The following is a 20,093-nucleotide window of genomic DNA, read 5'->3' as shown; positions in this document are numbered from 1 at the left end:
AACTGAGCCGCCGGACTGCATTTAGCGACACTTACGGCTTATTCAGACAAACGTATAATAGGTCCGTGCAACGCGCGTGATTTTCACACGCCTCGCATGGACCTATGTTAGTCTATGGAGCCGTGCAGACTGTCCGTGAGTTTCACGCAGCGTGTGTCCGCTGCGTAAAACTCACGACATGTCCTATATTTGAAGTCAATGGGTGCGTGAAAATCACGCGCAGCACACAGAAGCACTTCCGTGTGACGCGCGTAATTCGCGCAACAGCAGTAAAAACTATGAATGAAAACAGAAAAGCACCACATGCTTTTCTGTTTACAAACATACAACAGAGTGTCATAATGATGGCGGCTGCGCGAGAATCACGCAGCCACGCATCATACGCGGCTGACAGACGGAGCTGTTAAGTACCTTTTGCGCACGCAAAACGCACACGCTCGTGGAAATCCGGCCTTAAACTGAAAAAGTGGATGTTGAAATAAGCACGTGGAGAATTCCCTCAAATTTTAAACCTAGCGGTATTATTATAGTAATGTAGTATTATTATTATAGTAATATAGTGTTATAGTAGTTCAAATAACTAATTGATTAACAATAATTTTGTATTGTATCAAATTTGAAAGTAATGCGGCCCGACAACTTCCCATTTTTTCTATATGTGGCCCACTTACCTGGCCGAGTTTGAGACCCCTGCCCTAGAGAGACGTCTGGATGATGGAGGATAGAGGCTAACGTGAAGGCACTCTTCAGGCTATTGAATGCGGACTCTGCCTCAGAAGTCCACACCTTGGCGTTCATGTCCTTCTTAGTGAGGTTAGAGATAGGAAAAGTCAGTGAAGAGAAGTTTGGAATAAACTGTCTGTAGAAATTGGCAAATCCCAGAAAGCGCTGTATGGTCCTCAAGCCTTGAGGACGTGGCCATTCCAGGACAGACTTTACCTTCTCAGGATCCATCTCGAGACCTCAAAATTTGAGACGATATAGCCCAGGAAGGGTAGAGCATCTTTTTCAAACACGCACTTCTTCAAATTAGCGTTCAAACGATTCTTAACCGCAGCAAAACTTGACGGACATGTCTCTGATGAGTCATGGGATCTGGAGAAAAAATAAAGATATCATCAAGGTAGACCACAACACAAACATAGAGGAGGTCACGGAAAATGTCATTAACAAACTCCTAGAAGACCGAGGGATCATTACACAGGCCGAAGGGCATTACTAGATATTCATAGTGTCCATCACGGGTGTTAAATGCAGTCTTCCATTCGTCACCATGGCGAATCCAGACTAGATTGTAAGCCCCCACGCAGGTCTAGCTTGGAAAAAATCTTGGCACCACGTATACGATCAAACAGTTCTGAGATCAGTGGCAATGGATATTTATTTTTCACCGTGATCTGGTTGAGATCTCGGTAGTCAATACAAGGAAGAAGAGAACCATCCTTCTTTTTGATGAAGAAGAACCCAGCTCCTGCTGGGGAGGAAGACTTCAGAATTAAGCCCCTCTCCAAGTTCTCTTTCACATAGGCGGACATGGACAGAGTCTCTGGCAAGGAGAGAGGATATACCCTACCACGGGGAAGGGATGCACCAGGAATCAGCTCAATAGGGCAGTCATACGCCCGGTGTGGAGGCAATGTCTCCGCCTCCCTCTTGCTGAAGACGTCCGAAAATGCAGAAAAATGACCCGGCAATCCTGCCAATGACCGAGGCAGCGAAGGCTGAGCCGAACGAATCTGCACCAGTGGGGCCCTTGACACTCAGGGACCCACTGGAGTACCCCTCCAGAATTCCAGTCCAGGACCGGGGCATATAGACGGAACCAAGGCAGGCCCAGCAGCACGGGGTTAACGGCTTTGGATAGGACATAGAATGACAGAAGTTCGGAGTGAAGAGCTCCCACTTGGAGCCTCAGCGGCTTGGTAACAGCTATAACTGGGTCTGGCAGAGGTAGTCCATTTACAGACTGTCAACGGCCTCTCCAGGGGGTGGCTGGGTAATTGAAGAAGATCCACCAGGTCTCTACAGATAAAATTAGCAGCGGATCCAGAGTCCAGATACGCAGAGACCTGATGCGTTCTCTCACCGGACACTATGGTCACTGGTATGGACAATTTAGACGAAAGTCCTTTCTTACCTAAGGTTGTCTCTCCTAGCAACCCTAGGCTTTTGGATTTTTGGGGACACAGACGCACAAAATGGCCACTGAGGCCGCAATATAGACAGAGTCCCGAAGTGCGTCTGCGTTGTCTCTCCTGCGTGGATAGCTTACACTGGTCCATCATAATAGACGCTTTAGGAGGATCGACATCTGAGGACAAAAGGGGTTGCTGCAAAGTAGGGACCAGACTAGGAAGGCCTCCCTCCCTACGAACCTCTTGGAGGCGTTCTCGGATCCGCATATCAATCCGGGCGGACAGAAGGATGAGGTCATCCAGGGTAGACGGTAGATCTCGAGCGGCAAGCTCATCCTTAATTTTAGGAGGCAGTCCATGCCAGAATGCAGCTACCAGGGCCTCATTGTTCCATAACAGTTCTCCCTCCAGGGCGCTGAAGATGGCGTACTCGCTCACGGAGGTGTCTCCATGGAGTAGGTTAATCAAGGAAGCCGCTGCAGAAGAAACCTGTACAGGCTCCTCAAACACCATGCGAAAAGTCCAGAGGAAGCCCTGGAAGTCACAGGTCTCTGGTCCTTGTCACTCCCAGATAGGGTTCGCCCATGCAAGGGCCTTGCCAGTGAGGATAGAGAGATGATGAAAGCGACCCTTGCGCCGTCAGACGAAAATGTCCTAGTGTACAGGCTGAAGTGGATCTGGCACTGGTTCAAAAATCCATGACAGGTACCTGCGTCTCCATCATAGCGGTCAGGAAGTGGCAAAGAAAAACGCGGGTCAACACTGCCGGGAGGTGTAGTAGGAGGAACGGCAGCTTGTGCCTCCTGCCGACGTGCGAGAATGTTCAATGCCTGGAGGAGTTTGTCCTGTCGAGACCGGAGATCTAGCATATCCGCCCCCGCATCTCCTGTGACGTCGTCATGGTCTTGAATCGACCAGCAGGGTCCATGGCCTGAGCCTACTGTCACGTAGGGTTCGTGGACCCATTGGGCCGTACCGCCTTGGCGGTATGTCAGCTGGCCAACATGGCGCAGGTTAAAGTTTATAGTTCGTATAGGGTACCTGTGGCAGCTCGGACAGTAGCAAGGCAGGCTCGGCTGGGACTATGCAGCAGGCAGACGTCAGACGTGGCGAAGCAGGACAGGCATTGAATACAGCACAGCACGAATCTTGCTCAGCACGGCACACGACCAGGATACAGGAACACACTAGGAGACCATCGCATTGACAAACATAGGGTACGACAACAATGCTCAAGCATCGAAGCAGGGGGCTGGACCCCTCTTATAGTCCAGGGTACTCATGGGCTGATGCTTCATTAAATTCCGGTGCACGCGCTGCCCCTTTAAGAGCGGGCACGAGCGTGCGGGCGCAGCCTACGGGATCTGGCTGAGGTGAGTGGAAGGGAGCGTTGGCGTCTCCTGAGGAAACTGGGGCCAGCGCTCGCCGACCCGTGGCTGCGGCTGTCAGGGGGAGATTGGACCTGACGGCCCGCAGCCACGGACATCACATACAGAACCAAGCTCATTACATATATACAGCAGCAGAACCAACCTCAGTACATAAATACAGCACTAGGACCAAGCTCCGACATATATACAGTACCAGAACCAAGCTCGGTCCATACACACAGCTCCAGAACAAAGCTTAAACATATATACTGCTCCAGAACCAAGCTCAGTACATATATACAGCACTCGAACCAAGCTCAGCACATAAATATAACACCAGCACAAATACAGCTCAATTTAGTGCAATCCCTGCCATATAGGTTTGTACGGAGTATAACTGCAGCTCCCAGCATGACCCGAAAAATGGGAGTTGCTGTTTCACAAAGAAAAAAAAATTATAATCATACCACCCATCCTCTCGCTGAAGATCATATAGTGACTACAGTACTTATTGGAGGCACAATAAACATTTACATTAAGTGACTCACCGGTGACGTCTTTTCAAATTCTAGTTGCTCTTTTTTTCTTTTCTTCTACATCCGGTCCAGATCTTTATGATAACTTCTCCCGCCCACAGCCCATTTCTACTGTACAGTTTGCCGCTCAGATGTCTTTAGCTTCTCACTTTTCAAACATTTCTGCACCTATAAATGAAGATAAAATTCTCATGGTGCCAGACACTGTACCCCTAAATATAATAGCACAATACACTGTGTCCCTGATTATAAGAGCACAATACACTGTGTCCCTGATTATAAGAGCACCATACACTGTGTCCCACACACACACACACACACACACACACGCACACACACACACACACAGTGCTCCCTGTAGATGGTGCCCCCATAGAGCCCCCTGTAGACAGTGCCCTACATAGAGCCCCCTGTAGTAGATAGTGCCCTACATAGATCCCCCTGTAAATAGTGCCCCACAAACAGCCCCCTGTAGATAGCGCCCCACATACAGCCCCCTGTAGGTAGTAACCCACATATAGCCCCCCTGTAGATAGCGCTCAACATATATCCCCCCTGTAGATAGCGCTCTACATATAGCCCCCAAGTAGATAGTGCCCCACATATAGCCCCCCTGTAGATAGTGTCCGAAATATAGCCCCCCCTATAGATTGTGCCCCACATCTAGCTCCCCCTGTAGATAATGCCACTTACACTTTTAAGTGAAAAAAAAAAAAGAACTTTACATACTCACCTTGATCCTCTCACCGTGCCGTCCTGTGTCAATGTGGTCCTACAGACGCAGGTACAATTACTGCAGGAGGGGGTGGTGGCTTTTTAATTTGCGCCGCCGTCCCCTCAGAGAGGTAGCAGGCCGCCGCCTGGGGCGGGAGGCTCATCTCGCCTCATGGACGGTACGGCCCTGCTCAGGCCCTTGGACGTCTTCCTAAAACGGACATATAATCCGCCACTGCTCTCTGGGCACTGATTACCACTGTTTGAGCCTATGTGGGCCCTGTATAACACTATATAAGCATTGTTTGGCTCTATATGGGTAACGTGGAACACTCTGGTCACAATTCAGCTCTGTGGGCAAGCTATGGTACTTTGTGGGCACTGTATGATGTTATCTGGGAAAATGATGCTCCTCTATGTAGTCTAGTATGCGCTATGTATATGGGCAATGTATGGTACAAATTGGGCCCTCTGTGTACTATCTGTAAACTGTATACATTAGGTAGGTTCTGTATGACACTTTCTGGGTACTTCACAACACTATCCGGGCAATGTGGGCAATGTAGCTTACCAGGGCAGAGGACATCCATTATTTCTTAGATATGGGAGATGTATCACTAGACAGATCAAGACTCTAGTAAAGCTTTATAACCCATGTGGGTGCTGTAATGGCTGCCATATTGGTTGTCACCCACTTTCTCAGAAGCAGAGTCAACTAAAAAGCAACAGAGAAGTTTTAATACGTTGACAATAATGGACAACTCAATGCACATATTCCATATTCGGCCACACTTTCACGTCATAGAGGGGGGGTCTTAGATTTTGACAGCCTTTAGTTTTTTATAGCCAGAGTGAAGAGCAACTAAGAACGCACAGCTCTATCTCCGCCGGGCAATGTATTAAATGCTCGCCCATTCATTTTAATGGGTGCCGTGTAATACTACACGTTGCCTGTAGTTGCCGCTGCAGGGTAAATGTATGAGCACCTAAAGCCACCTCTTGTCTCGACAGCTGATTGCCGAGATCTTACGAATACTAACCTGCAGCTAACATCCCCATTCCATCGCTAATCTTGCCTTAGAACCCTGGCTTTCAGATGTAGCAGTGCTGAGTTTGTAATTGGGCATAACATGTCATGATTATTTTCCTATAATAATATATTTTTTTCAATACAATTACAGGTAAATCTATTGAGGTGTCTTAACTAAGAAATCACCGCACCGAGACAGTTCAATGGCAAATTCAACCTTGCTACATCTGAACATATATTTTTTAACTCTTTAGAGCTCCGGAAGCTTAGCCGGAAGTGTAGGTAGCCAACTTATAGGCTCACTGATTATATGTTATGATGGAATGAGCTTCTATAACGCAATATATATATACATATGCTATAATTTTAATGATTAATACACATTTATTTTTATTTCCGTGAAAGATTTAACACATAGTAACTTTTTGTAAGTAACATTAAGTATATCCAGCATCTCAAAACAGTGGCGGAACAAGATCTTGTTGCCATGGTAACCATGGGAAATTCTGGGTTTTTCGTTTCTGACATACTTATCTCAAGTACAAATTATTTGTTTCTACTGTGTTATTATAGAGAACCCCATAGAGAACAGGATCTGACAGAAAGGGTCCCGCGTGATTTTGACTCGTGTACATCTTCGCCTACTCAATTCATGTCACCTTCAAAGGAGACGGCATCATTATATGTGCTAATAACTTGCGCTGCCTCTGACACTTTGTCGTCTTCAGATGCATAAGTGGAAAATGTTCAGCCGAAAATATATAATCATTCTAAAGACTCATAATGAATCAATATTGGTTGATGTTTATACCACTGAGTTTACATGTAGTTAGAAACGTCATGCAGATGTAGTAGAGCTGAGTTTGTCATTTGGTGCAATGTTTTAAGATTGCATTTTCTAGAGTTTTACAGACTGCAGGTATTCTAGGGCATTGTTTAGTAGCAGGGAGAGTTGATGGAGCTCAAAAACATCTGGGGCAACACTATAGGGTGTCGGTTTTTGCGCTCCAATTTTTTTTTAGATATAAGTTTATCCCTAGCATCAACAACGCCCCCTCCCCACATGACAGATAATTTAATATTGATTGTCAATTAAAAAAGAAACCTCAAATGCAAGCAAAAAAATAAATAAATAAATGTTTGTCATACTAGATATGTTATACATTTATTAAAGGGGTTGTCTGATCACAGACCACCGCTTTTATATGGGAGACGGCCGACACCCCAAGCAAAATCAGCCTCGGCCAGACAGGCATTTGCTGGGGAAATGAAGTATTACAGTACATTTCGGCTATTCACATGAATTGCCATCCATGTAATACATCGACAGCTTGTGTCCACCAGAGCAGCTCTCCAGTCCGACTCACGGTGGGGGGTCCTAAGCGTGGGACGCCCCTCTATGACATCCATAAGCCCTAAAGGTGCCAATATACATTAGACATAACTCGCCGATTAAGGCAGGATTGCCCGATGACTAGTGTGTGTGGGGCTACCTGACTCTCCCCCGATGGCAGACACATGGGAAAACAAGGATCGGCATGTTGGATTTTAACATGACCAATACTTTGTACCCGCGGGAGATAAGCCGCTGCCAGAGGAGACTAGCAGCGACTTTTTCCAATTTTGCCATTGAAATAAACATGCATGCTCAGCCGGGGCAACCCCTTTAAACAAAAGAAAAATTATAAAATTCAGTAACCTCATATGAAAAAAGTGTTTGGCTGGGTTCACACAACCTAATTTCAGGCGTAAACGAGGCGTATTATGCCTCGATTTACGCCTGAAAATAGGGCTACAATACGTCGGCAAACATCTGCCCATTCATTTGAATGGGTTTGCCGACGTATTGTGCAGACGAACTGTAATTTACGCGTCGTCGTTTGACAGCTGTCAAACGATGACACGTAAATTGACTGCCTCGGCAAAGAAGTGCAGGACACTTATATACATTATATGCAGGACACTTATATACATTATATGCGGGACACTTATATACATTATATGCAGGACACTTATATACATTATATGCGGGACACTTATATACATTATATGCGGGACACTTATATACATTATATGCGGGACACTTATATACATTATATGCAGGACACTTATATACATTATATGCAGGACACTTATATACATTATATGCAGGACACTTATATACATTATATGCAGGACACTTATATACATTATATGCAGGACACTTATATACATTATATGCGGGGCACTTATATACATTATATGCAGGACACTTATATACATTATATGCGGGACACTTATATACATTATATGCAGGACACTTATATACATTATATGCAGGACACTTATATACATTATATGCGGGACACTTATATACATTATATGCAGGACACTTATATACATTATATGCGGGACACTTATATACATTATATGCGGGACACTTATATACATTATATGCGGGACACTTATATACATTATATGCGGGACACTTATATACATTATATGCAGGGCACTTATATACATTATATGCAGGACACTTCTATACATTATATGCAGGACACTTCTATACATTATATGCGGGACACTAATATACATTATATGCAGGACACTTATATACATTATATGCGGGACACTTATATACATTATATGCGGGACACTTATATACATTATATGCGGGACACTTATATACATTATATGCAGGACACTTATATACATTATATGCATGACACTTATATACATTATATGCAGGACACTTATATACATTATATGCATGACACTTATATACATTATATGCAGGACACTTATATACATTATATGCGGGACACTTATATACATTATATGCGGGACACTTATATACATTATATGCAGGACACTTATATACATTATATACAGGACACTTATATCCATTATATGCAGGACACTTATATACATTATATGCGGGACACTTATATACATTATATGCAGGACACTTATATACATTATATGCATGACACTTATATACATTATATGCAGGACACTTATATACATTATATGCAGGACACTTATATACATTATATGCAGGACACTTATATACATTATATGCAGGACACTTATATACATTATATGCGGGACACTTATATACATTATATGCGGGACACTTATATACATTATATGCGGGACACTTATATACATTATATGCAGGACACTTATATACATTATATGCAGGACACTTATATGCATGATATGCGGGACACTTCTATACATTATATGCGGGACACTTATATACATTATATGCAGGGCACTTATATACATTATATGCGGGACACTTATATACATTATATGCAGGACACTTATATACATTATATGCGGGACACTTATATACATTATATGCGGGACACTTATATACATTATATGCGGGACACTTATATACATTATATGCGGGACACTTATATACATTATATGCAGGACACTTATATACATTATATGCGGGACACTTATATACATTATATGCGGGACACTTATATACATTATATGCAGGGCACTTATATACATTATATGCGGGACACTTATATACATTATATGCAGGGCACTTATATACATTATATGCAGGGCACTTATATACATTATATGCAGGACACTTATATACATTATATGCGGGACACTTATATACATTATATGCAGGACACTTATATACATTATATGCAGGACACTTATATACATTATATGCAGGACACTTATATACATTATATGCGGGACACTTATATACATTATGTGCGGGACACTTATATACATTATATGCGGGACACTTATATACATTATAAGCAGGACACTTATATACATTATATGCGGGACACTTATATACATTATATGCAGGACACTTATATACATTATATGCGGGACACTTATATGCATTATATGCGGGACACTTATATACATTATATGCAGGCCACTTATATACATTATATGCGGGACACTTATATACATTATATGCGGGACACTTATATACATTATATGCGGGACACTTATATACATTATATGCGGGACACTTATATACATTATATGCGGGACACTTATATACATTATATGCGGGACACTTATATACATTATATGCGGGACACTTATATACATTATATGCAGGACACTTATATACATTATATGCAGGTCACTTATATACATTACATGCGGGACACTTATATACATTATATGCAGGACACTTATATACATTATATGCGGGACACTTATATACATTACATGCGGGACACTTATATACATTACATGCGGGACACTTATATACATTATATGCAGGACACTTATATACATTATATGCAGGACACTTATATATATTATATGCAGGACACTTATATACATTATATGCAGGACACTTATATACATTATATGCAGGACACTTATATACATTATATGCAGGACACTTATATACATTATATGCAGGACACTTATATACATTATATGCAGGACACTTATATACATTATATGCAGGACACTTATATACATTATATGCAGGACACTTATATACATTATATGCAGGACACTTATATACATTATATGCAGGACACATATATATTATATGCGGGACACTTATATACATTATATGCGGGACACTTATATACATTATATGCGGGGCACTTATATACATTATATGCGGGACACTTATATACATTATATGCCGGACACTTATATACATTATATGCCGGGCACTTATATACATTATATGCCGGACACTTATATACATTATATGCGGGACACTTATATACATTATATGCGGGGCACTTATATACATTATATGCGGGACACTTATATACATTATATGCAGGACACTTATATACATTATATGCGGGACACTTATATACATTATATGCGGGACACTTATATACATTATATGCGGGACACTTATATACATTATATGCGGGACACTTATATACATTATATGCGGGACACTTATATACATTATATGCGGGACACTTATATACATTATATGCGGGACACTTATATACATTATATGCGGGACACTTCTATACATTATGTGCGGGACACTTATATACATTATATGCAGGACACTTCTATACATTATATGCAGGACACTTCTATACATTATATGCGGGACACTTATATACATTATATGCAGGACACTTATATACATTATATGCAGGACACTTATATGCATTATATGCGGGACACTTATATACATTATATGCGGGACACTTATATACATTATATGCGGGACACTTATATACATTATATGCGGGACACTTATATACATTATATGCGGGACACTTATATACATTATATGCAGGACACTTATATGCATTATATGCGGGACACTTATATACATTATATGCGGGACACTTATATACATTATATGCGGGACACTTATATACATTATATGCGGGACACTTATATACATTATATGCGGGACACTTATATACATTATATGCAGGACACTTATATACATTATATGCATGGCACTTATATACATTATATGCTGGACACTTATATACATTATATGCAGGACACTTAAATACATTATATGCAGGACACTTCTTTGCAACGTAATTTGAGCCGTTCTTCATTGAATTCAATGAAGAGCAGCTCAAGATTTACGAGCGTCACAGACGCCTCGCATAATGCGAGGAGGAGCTTTTACGTCTGAAACGAGACAGCTGTTTTCTCCTGAAAACAGTCTGTCTTTTCAGACGTAAAAGCCTCTCATCGTGTGCACATACCCTTAGGCTACTAGATTTTCCCACCATTGCCCTGATGTATTATTAGAACACTGCTTCAAAATGCCAGCAGCACTTGCCGGTCCTTCTGGCGGTCCCGGCTGCCGAGTAACTAAGGCCCCATGCACACGACAGTATTTTGAACTATCCCGAAATACTGTCCGTAAATACGGATCCTTACAAAAAGAGGGAGGTCGCAAATTGAGTCATCAACATGTGACCTAGCAACGCTTCCGTAAATACGGACGGTTTACGGATGCACATCAGGAGCCGTCCGTATTTACGGAAGCTCTCATAAGCTTCTATGGGAGAGTCCGTGCCGTAATTACTGACAAGAATAGGACAGGTTCTATAATATTTTTCAGCATGGACACCCATCAATAAAAATACTGAAAGGTGTCCGTGGCCAATAGAAATGAATGGGTCCGTAATTACTGATAAAAAAACGGTCGTGTGCATGGGGCCTTACCCGTGCCACCAGATCTCTCGCTCCGTGCCCGCCGGCATGCTGCCTCCCCCGGTTGTGCATCTGCTCGCTGCCACTCACCCCCTCACCGTTCTGTTACAGATCACACAACGTTTCATAGTATCTATTCCGGCCTGCCTGTAAAGGATCTGCCAGGCACAGCTTCGGTGTTAACGCCCATAGATAATCAGTCTGCACCTGCTTCTATGTCTGTGAGACTGACTCCATCTTCCACCACTCAAGGTGGCAGGCTTAGGAGTGGGAGAACCTATCACAGCCTGGCCAGACGGAGCTAGCTCCCGCCCTCTGTCTATTTATACCTGCCTTTCCTGTTCCTCCTTTGCTTGTGATTCTTCTCGTTTGGTTTCCTGGCCCTGCTGCAGCTTCTTGTACCATTGTCCTTGCTTCATATTGACCCCGGCTTGCTAACTACTCTCCTGCTCTGGGTTTGGTTCCTCGTACACTCCTGGTTTGACTCGGCTTGTTTACTACTCTTCTGCTCTGCGTTTGGCACCTCGTACTCTCCTGGTTTGACTCGGCTTGTTCACTTCTCTTGTTGCTCACGGTGTTGCCGTGGGCAACTGCCCCTTTCTCCCCCTAGCTTTGTGTACCCTTGTCTGTTTGTCTGTCGTGCACTTATTGAGCGTAGGGACCGTCGCCCAGTTGTACCCCATCGCCTAGGGCGGGTCGTTGCAAGTAGGCAGGGACTGAGTGGTGGGTAGATTAGGGCTCACTTGTCTGTCTCCCCACCCCCGTCATGACACTGCCTGTACTGCCTGTCCCGACATTCTGCCCGGTTACGTCCCTGCACGGATTCAGCTTTTCCTGACCTCGGTTGGACCCTGTCCTCCCTTTTGTTTGACCCTACCATTTATAGTGCCTTGAAACCTGACAGATTAATAACCAAACAAGAAACACCCATCTATAGACAGCAATGTTTGGGAGGCTTTTTTGTTTTTTTTATTGTCATACCTAATATATCACACTACAAAGATTAGTTTTACTATATAAGCCTAATCTATACAAAAATATGTCCCCCCCCCCCCCCCCCTAACGGCCCAATCAACCCAGCGAGGAGAGGAGACAACAGGGAGAGGAAAAAAAAAACACAAAATATCTATAATAATATTAAAAATCTTTCCCAACTGAATTTCCCATAATGGATAAAAAGTCTCAGCAAAGATAATTACCGAAGGTTTAAATAGAAGATCCACTCCGATATGTCAACAGAACATGGGCCAATCGCACCAGTTTTGTCAGAATCGGTTGATGATGTCATGTCCGACTCTCCCCTGATGGCAGATGTCAAGGGAAAGAAGCATCGGGCATGTTGGACTTCAAAATGCCCGATCCTTTGTCCTCGTTGGAAAAAAGCTGATATCAGTGGGGTCCGGCATTGGCTTATTCCATTGAAATAAACATGCAAGTAAAACGGGCTGACAGCTACCTCATGAATACTTACCAACATTTAAATCCCTAAATACAGGACATTTAAGCCCCACCCTGTTCAGCCCAGGAACGCCCCAAAACAGTTGGAAACTCCTATTTTCATGCAAATTTCCAGAAACGATTTCTTTTTTTCGGCCCGGTTTACGGGAATGTTCCACCAAAATTGGGACTGTTGGCAAGTAGGTCTCATGTTTATGGTCTTTGCTTAACTTTATTGTTATATTTGTGCACACCTCCCAAACCTAGACGCACTTCTCCTTTAAGGAGATATTTCTAAAAACTTGACTTTGTATCTTACAACTTCACTCTTGGTGTAAAAAGGACTTGCTGTTTCACATAAGTAGAGGCTATATAAACCTTTGACGTTTTTGTTTTTTTTATTTTTTTTCTAAAATAATGTATTAGACCTCATGCACACGACCGTAGCAATGTGCACGGCCGTGATTTTCGGGACAGCTGGCAGGGGAGTGTCATCCGCGGGCCTTGCACATGGCCGCGTCCATTATTTGCTATGAGCCTGGACCGCAGAACACGGCCGTTATTTCTGCGGTCCGGGCTCCTGGGCCATGCCCGGACCGTGAAAACCATGATCATGTGCATGGGCCCATAGGTTTGAATAGGGCCGCAATTCTCCCCTGGATTTTCAGGGGAATTGCGGCCGCAAAAGCACGTTCATGTACATGGGGCCTTAGTGTTAGTGCAACTTTATAATTGTTTTTTATTAAAAAAAAATGTTTTGTTTTTGAGATACAGCTTCTATGTATCCTGGATACATAGAAGCTGTATCTTCCGCTGAAACCCGAATCTGTCAGGTTAGTGGGACTAGCGGTTTCGGTGACGGGGAGTCCTACGGGTCACCTGTTATCGATCACATCTAAGTTCATAACTCAAAGTCAGGGGTAATTTGTTAAAATGCCATTAAATGTGAATTTGGGAAGTGTTAGGCGTGGACATAGACGAACAGGTATGGAGTTGTAGCATCTACAGTAAATTTTGATATATTACGTGTCTATTTTAGAGTAATTGAGTCCCGGCTAGCGTAATGATTGGCGGGGGAGGGGGACGATTTTTATTTTGCAGGGGGTATTTTATGTGGTTTTTTTTTATTAAATTAATTTTCCCTTATTTTTACATTTATTTTTTATTGTTATGGTCAGAAAAGACCTTTGGGGGACTTTATTATTTTAATATTTTATTTTCACACTATACTTTTCAACTGTAACATTATTGTGTACTTGATGGGAATCTGATCCCCGGGATCCTGATGATCACCAGAAAGAAGGTGCAGTACTTATCACAGTGCCATCCATGTGCATGTGGCAGTGTCTGGTACTGCAGCTCGGCCTCATTTAATTGAATGGAGCTGAGGTGCCAGATCAAACATAGCTGCATGGATGAGAACGACACTATGTTGGGGCTGCTATGAAAGAGTCCAGGTGCTCCAATGAGTGCTGTGGCCTATTCTGGGGGAAGGGGTTAACAATTGGTTGGACCCCCAGCTATCACACATTGATGATTTGTCCGATGACCGAAAAACTGCAGAAGAATGGGAAGCAGAACGCCTCCAAACATATGCCCATTGATTTCAATGGGAAAAACGGCGTTCTGTTCCGACGGGGGGTGTTTTTTTGAAAAGATCTGAAAATAGGCCGTGTGAACCTACCCTTACAGTATGGACGTGACTAATAGGCTGTAAGCCAGCATGGTGCACTACACGTAACTGCGTGATTGCGGCTTTGCAGTAATCACGGTTAATGACCACGATTTCACCGCGCCCTCTGAGGATGAGAATACATGGAGCGGCAGCTGCACCAGACTGAACCACGTCCACATGCCGTGGAGAATGGCATCCTAGAAATATTCATGAACTGAAACACAATTGCAGTCAGGAATGGTCCAAAATTCATTTGGTGGAGGTGATTGATGCTGAAGGGGATCTACAGGTTCACTTACTTTTTCTCCCTGTTTTGTGGATGTTTGCTCAATGTGCTCAATAAAAGACATGATCAGTACAACAGTTTGTGTGTTATTAGATTAGTTACATTGTGTTTGTCTATAATTGTGACTTAGATAATAACCAGACCACATTGTATTAGTAATCACTGCAGAAATCCAGGTCATCCCAAAGGGTTCACTTACTTTTTTTTGCAATTGTAGGTAAATATATATATCTACATAAAGAAAGGGGTCAGTCGATGAATCCCATCATTGTTTTTGGGTTGTAGATGATGTCATGAGACCCATTCCCTTGGGCTGTAAAAGTAATTTTTCCATAAGAATTAACCCTTATTAATATTTCTTTTTAGCTGGAGGCCCTCAATGGATCCAATGGATTCACGACCAGCGATGATCCCAATACTGAGAACCACATGTACGAGGCGACTACAGCGAAGAGAACGGTAATGTAACGGCTGGTACTTGACTGTTATCACTGGAATTTTTATTTTTTGAGTCAAAATTTTCAAAAAGTGGAGATGAAAACATGAAATTCTTCTACTGACAAGTTGTTGAGAATTTTTTTTCAGCCGTTTCTTAGTTGTTTCTGGGAAGACTGGGTGACAACCATTATAGCTCCCAAATGGGTTTTCACCCAGCTTTCCCAGACTCTTGAATGGTAATTCTGTCTAGTTTCAGTGATATTTCCCCTGTTCCGTATTGGTTCCTCACTCCGCAGATATAGAAGTATTATAAACGTACTGGAGGTTGATGTTCATAGAGTCTATAGCTCTGACTGGCAACAAAATAGTTTGATTTAATCTGTCTAAACTTTTTTATATACAGTAATTTTATGATGATGTAAAGTCAAAAATCAAGATAAATCACAATCTTTATTTTAGCCTTAAACCAAAAATTCCATTAAAAAAATGCACGGGGGAATATTTGTTAAAGGGGTTTTCCAGTCCTAAGTAATTAATGACCTATCTTCAGGATAGGCCATCAATACCTGATCAGTGGGGGTCCCACTCCCGGCACCCCGCCGATCAACTGTTTTGAAGGGGCCACGGCACTCGGTACACAGTATCATAGCCTTCTCCCATTCAAGTGAATAGAAGAAGGCTGTCATACTGTGAACCGCCACTACAAGTGTGTCGGCTATTCACAGTACGAGCGCCGCAGCCCCTTCAAAACAGGTGTGAGACCCCCACCGATCAGTTATTGATGGCCTATCCTGAGGATAGGCCATCAATTTCTTAGGACTGGAAAACCCCTATAAGACTGGTGTTTCTTTTGCCTGTCTTAATAAACAATTAGTTGAAGTAAGGTGCGCCTCTTACTAAGTTGCATCTTTCGGATGGCCATGCGGCACAATTGTGGCATAACAACCGTGGCGGTTCGTCATCCATTCCCCCATCCCCCTCATCGAAAATAAAATTAGAAAAATGTATACTTAATTCACCGCTCCTCTTCTCCCATCTGGGTCCCCACGGGTTCCCTCAGCATGCCGCGGCTCATACAACCTCCTAATGCTTCCCGGCGCTAGTACCTTCTATGAGCCGCGGCCTGCTGAGGGGACCCGGAGGTGAGAAGTGAAGCGGTGAGTACCCACTTTGTTTTATTTTTTGTCCGATGGGTACTCGAGGGTAGTCTGATCAGGAAGAGGAAGGTACGGGTTTCTACCTTGCTATGCCCTACAGAGGGAAAGCTAGGAGCTGGCGTAGATTTCTGCTGTAAGTTATGCCAGTCTTCTGGAGTAAATTATAAAAGATTTGATGGGCTGTGATGGCCCGATCCTTTTGTTAATCCACACCCCTTTTCCCCAAAATGTCAATGTTGTCATAAAATGGGCAAAAGTTGGAATTTTCCACGTAAATGCGACTATGGCGACTTTTCTATGCCAGAGAAGTTGATAAATTGCCTGGTAGAAAACCCTACAATCCCCATGGTTGCATAAGTTTGCACACCCTTTCATAAGGACGACCAATGATGCTCCAATTCACATCTAAGGGTAATTGGCGTAATCCGGTCTCGGGGACAGCGATTCTGATTGAGAACAGTCGATGTCTCACTGAGAGAGATGATGATTTTGTTTTCTTAGGAATATTGGTTCATCTGATATGATGGCCGCCTTCTTCTTCTGCATTTTAATTGGTCGATAGACTTTTAAATACTCTGTTGAAGACATTGTTACCTACTCTTATGTACTCCTAGAAAAAGGGGGACCCTGCCGACTCCGGTTATGACTTGGGTGCTCTCCAGTACAGGGGCCCCCTCCGATGTTGTCGTGCTGCTAATTGACATTTAGGGGCCGGGGTCTATGTCTGGAGTCTAATGTCTGGCTGTTGGTGTCTCCGGAGTGCTGAGGTGCTGGTAAACCCTGGGGTGCTGTTGAAGTCCGGCACCTTTGGTTTTGTGCCATTCATAAATTCACAGCTGCCCATGTCTTTCAGTTCATGTTCACTACTCATCATTCAAGGAAGAGTTAAAGGAACACTACATTGAAAATGTTTCGTCTTTGCTGTGCTATTAAATGCCGTCTATTGCTCTCTTTTATCAGCTATTTCTGGATGGGAAGTGGCTGGCTGTATTTTTACAATGGGATTAGTTGCGGGGTCCAGAAAACGGCCAATGATCACTAGTTTATGTCACGTGTCTCCATCACTGAGACCCTCCGGATACATATACATCTGTAGTTGTGATTGATAGTATTAGCGTGTCTTATAACGCTGCCCTCCTATAGGGTGATGACTTTAGGTTTAGCGTTCCTTTAAGTGACAAATGTTCTATTAGCCTGGGCCCCCATGCAATGAGTGGCCCCGGTCGGTGTGATTCACGCTCTGTATATTCCTGTAAATAAAAGAACAGGGTTTTGCTGTGTTATTACACTTACTCAGTGTATAGATGTAGCAGAGCTGAATGGGTCATTAAATTGTTTCTTGAGTGCATTCAGATAATGTAGAAGATTTGCCTGCAGTCCTATGTAAACCACGTCACGTTATGGCAATGAGTTGTGACAAGTATAAAACCACATCTGTATGTAATAAGGGATACATTTAAATTTTGGGGTTTGTATTTTATATCTTGGGATAAAGTAATTTTTTTTATTTTGGGGATACATTAAAATTACAATAATCCAGAAATAATATGAATATGACATTTACTTAATCTGTTCCCGGTGCTGGATTAACAGAGGTTTACCTGACAATCCGAGAGTTGACTCCGTCGGCAGCACTATACTGGTTCAGTGCCACCTCTGTGGTACGTCCATGGCGGCTCTAAGACAGATCCGTGGTTGTTCTGCATGGTTCAAAGACCTAATAGCTGGCATGATGAGATGATGCCGGATCACCCATGAAAAGTCCGACATGTCATAGTTCTGCAACTTTCTAATATATCTTGTGTTTCAATTTGCTGCCTATTTCACGATCTCTGCTTGCTGTCAGTGTATTTTATATATATATATATATATATATATTTATTTATTTTATTTTTTTCACAATTTTTTTCCCGGAGACTGAAAGCCTGTACAGACCTAATACTTCTCCTAGCGAAGGGCTTTATAGTTTGCTACAATATATCAGTGCAAGTAAAATGTATCAGTCTGGAGTCCAGGCTGTTTAGCTCACAGAAGATTTTCTAGATTGTATACAATTGTAAAAAAAAATTGTGTTTTTTATTTTATTTGTTATTTGACTAGCCAAGTATAAAAAAAATAATTATCTTTTCCGGTTTTCTCCAGCTCTATTTGCACTGCTACAGCTTTGCTGTATAGACTGGAACATTATGAGCAGAGTCATCTCAGTGCCAATAAAGGTTGGGGGATGTAATGACAGTTCTATTGTGCTGCTGGAGACCTAGATAAGGTGGGATAGTAACACAGTGTGTGATTTGCCACTTACAGTAGGTCTAGCAGCCCCAGACAGACAATGACTACCTGTAACTCAGTCAGTATACTCCTCCTCCGACCTCGACACTTGACTCTCAGGACTCTGCAAGCAGTGGGCACATATCTGGCTGCTGATTGCCTGCCTCAATCTCCTGCAGGCACTAATCCCAAACTTATTTCCACCTAATCCTGACGCTGACGTTCCTAAGGCTGGGCAAACCTGACAAAGGAGGGAAATCCACTCCAAACAGGAAGTAATCTGACTGTGCACACTCTTATTACATTGTACGCCCCATGCAGACGAACGTACATTTGCGTCCATATACTGTCCGCAATTGCAGAGCTGCAATTGCAGATTGTATAGGGCACATTATATCCTAAGGGCCAATGCACATGACCGTGGTTTCCATGGTCCGTGCATTGGCCGGAGCCTGGACCGCAAAAAAAATAGGACATGTCATTTTACGGGCTGCATTTGCGGTTCGGGCTCATTAAACTCAATGCACTCTTGTGTGTGCATATTCCGTGATTGTGGACGTCCCGCAGATGACACTCCTCGGGCCGTCCATGCCGTAATCATGGTCTGTGCACACCTTTTTGGTCGTATGCATGAGGACTGATTCTGTAAAATCACCGGCAATTTTTTTTACTGGTATCAGCCTCTAAGTGTAAAAACTGGCCGGGTCAATGGTTTACCGACCTGGTGGGAACCCAACTATACAGTTAAAAGGTATGAAAACTTATAGGACACTCTTTTGGCCTCCATCGCGTAAATGGTGCCCTATGGAAGGTTCCAGTGTGTGCGCCGAAAGCTTTTGCAGATAAAACACGTAATTGAAACAGAGCCTATGTTTTTTTTTGTTTTGTTTTTTT

At 42.9% G+C, this 20,093-nt stretch overlaps 1 protein-coding gene across 3 annotated transcripts in view; it reads left to right on the top strand.

Annotated features, from left to right (window-relative positions):
* DLG2 (discs large MAGUK scaffold protein 2) overlaps positions 1–20,093 on the top strand; it is a 1,355,189-nt gene that overhangs the window by 191,095 nt on the left and 1,144,001 nt on the right. For all 3 annotated transcript variants that reach the window (XM_075851397.1, XM_075851403.1, XM_075851398.1), the window contains one exon: positions 15,703–15,795. In XM_075851397.1, the coding sequence (XP_075707512.1) occupies positions 15,703–15,795 (93 nt within the window). The remainder of the gene's footprint in view (positions 1–15,702; positions 15,796–20,093) is intronic.

Source organism: Rhinoderma darwinii, chromosome 2 (assembly GCF_050947455.1).
Source record: "Rhinoderma darwinii isolate aRhiDar2 chromosome 2, aRhiDar2.hap1, whole genome shotgun sequence".
NCBI lineage: Eukaryota > Metazoa > Chordata > Amphibia > Anura > Rhinodermatidae > Rhinoderma > Rhinoderma darwinii.
The sequence above is the reverse complement of the archived record's forward strand: the minus strand, read 5'-3'. Positions and strand labels throughout refer to the sequence as shown.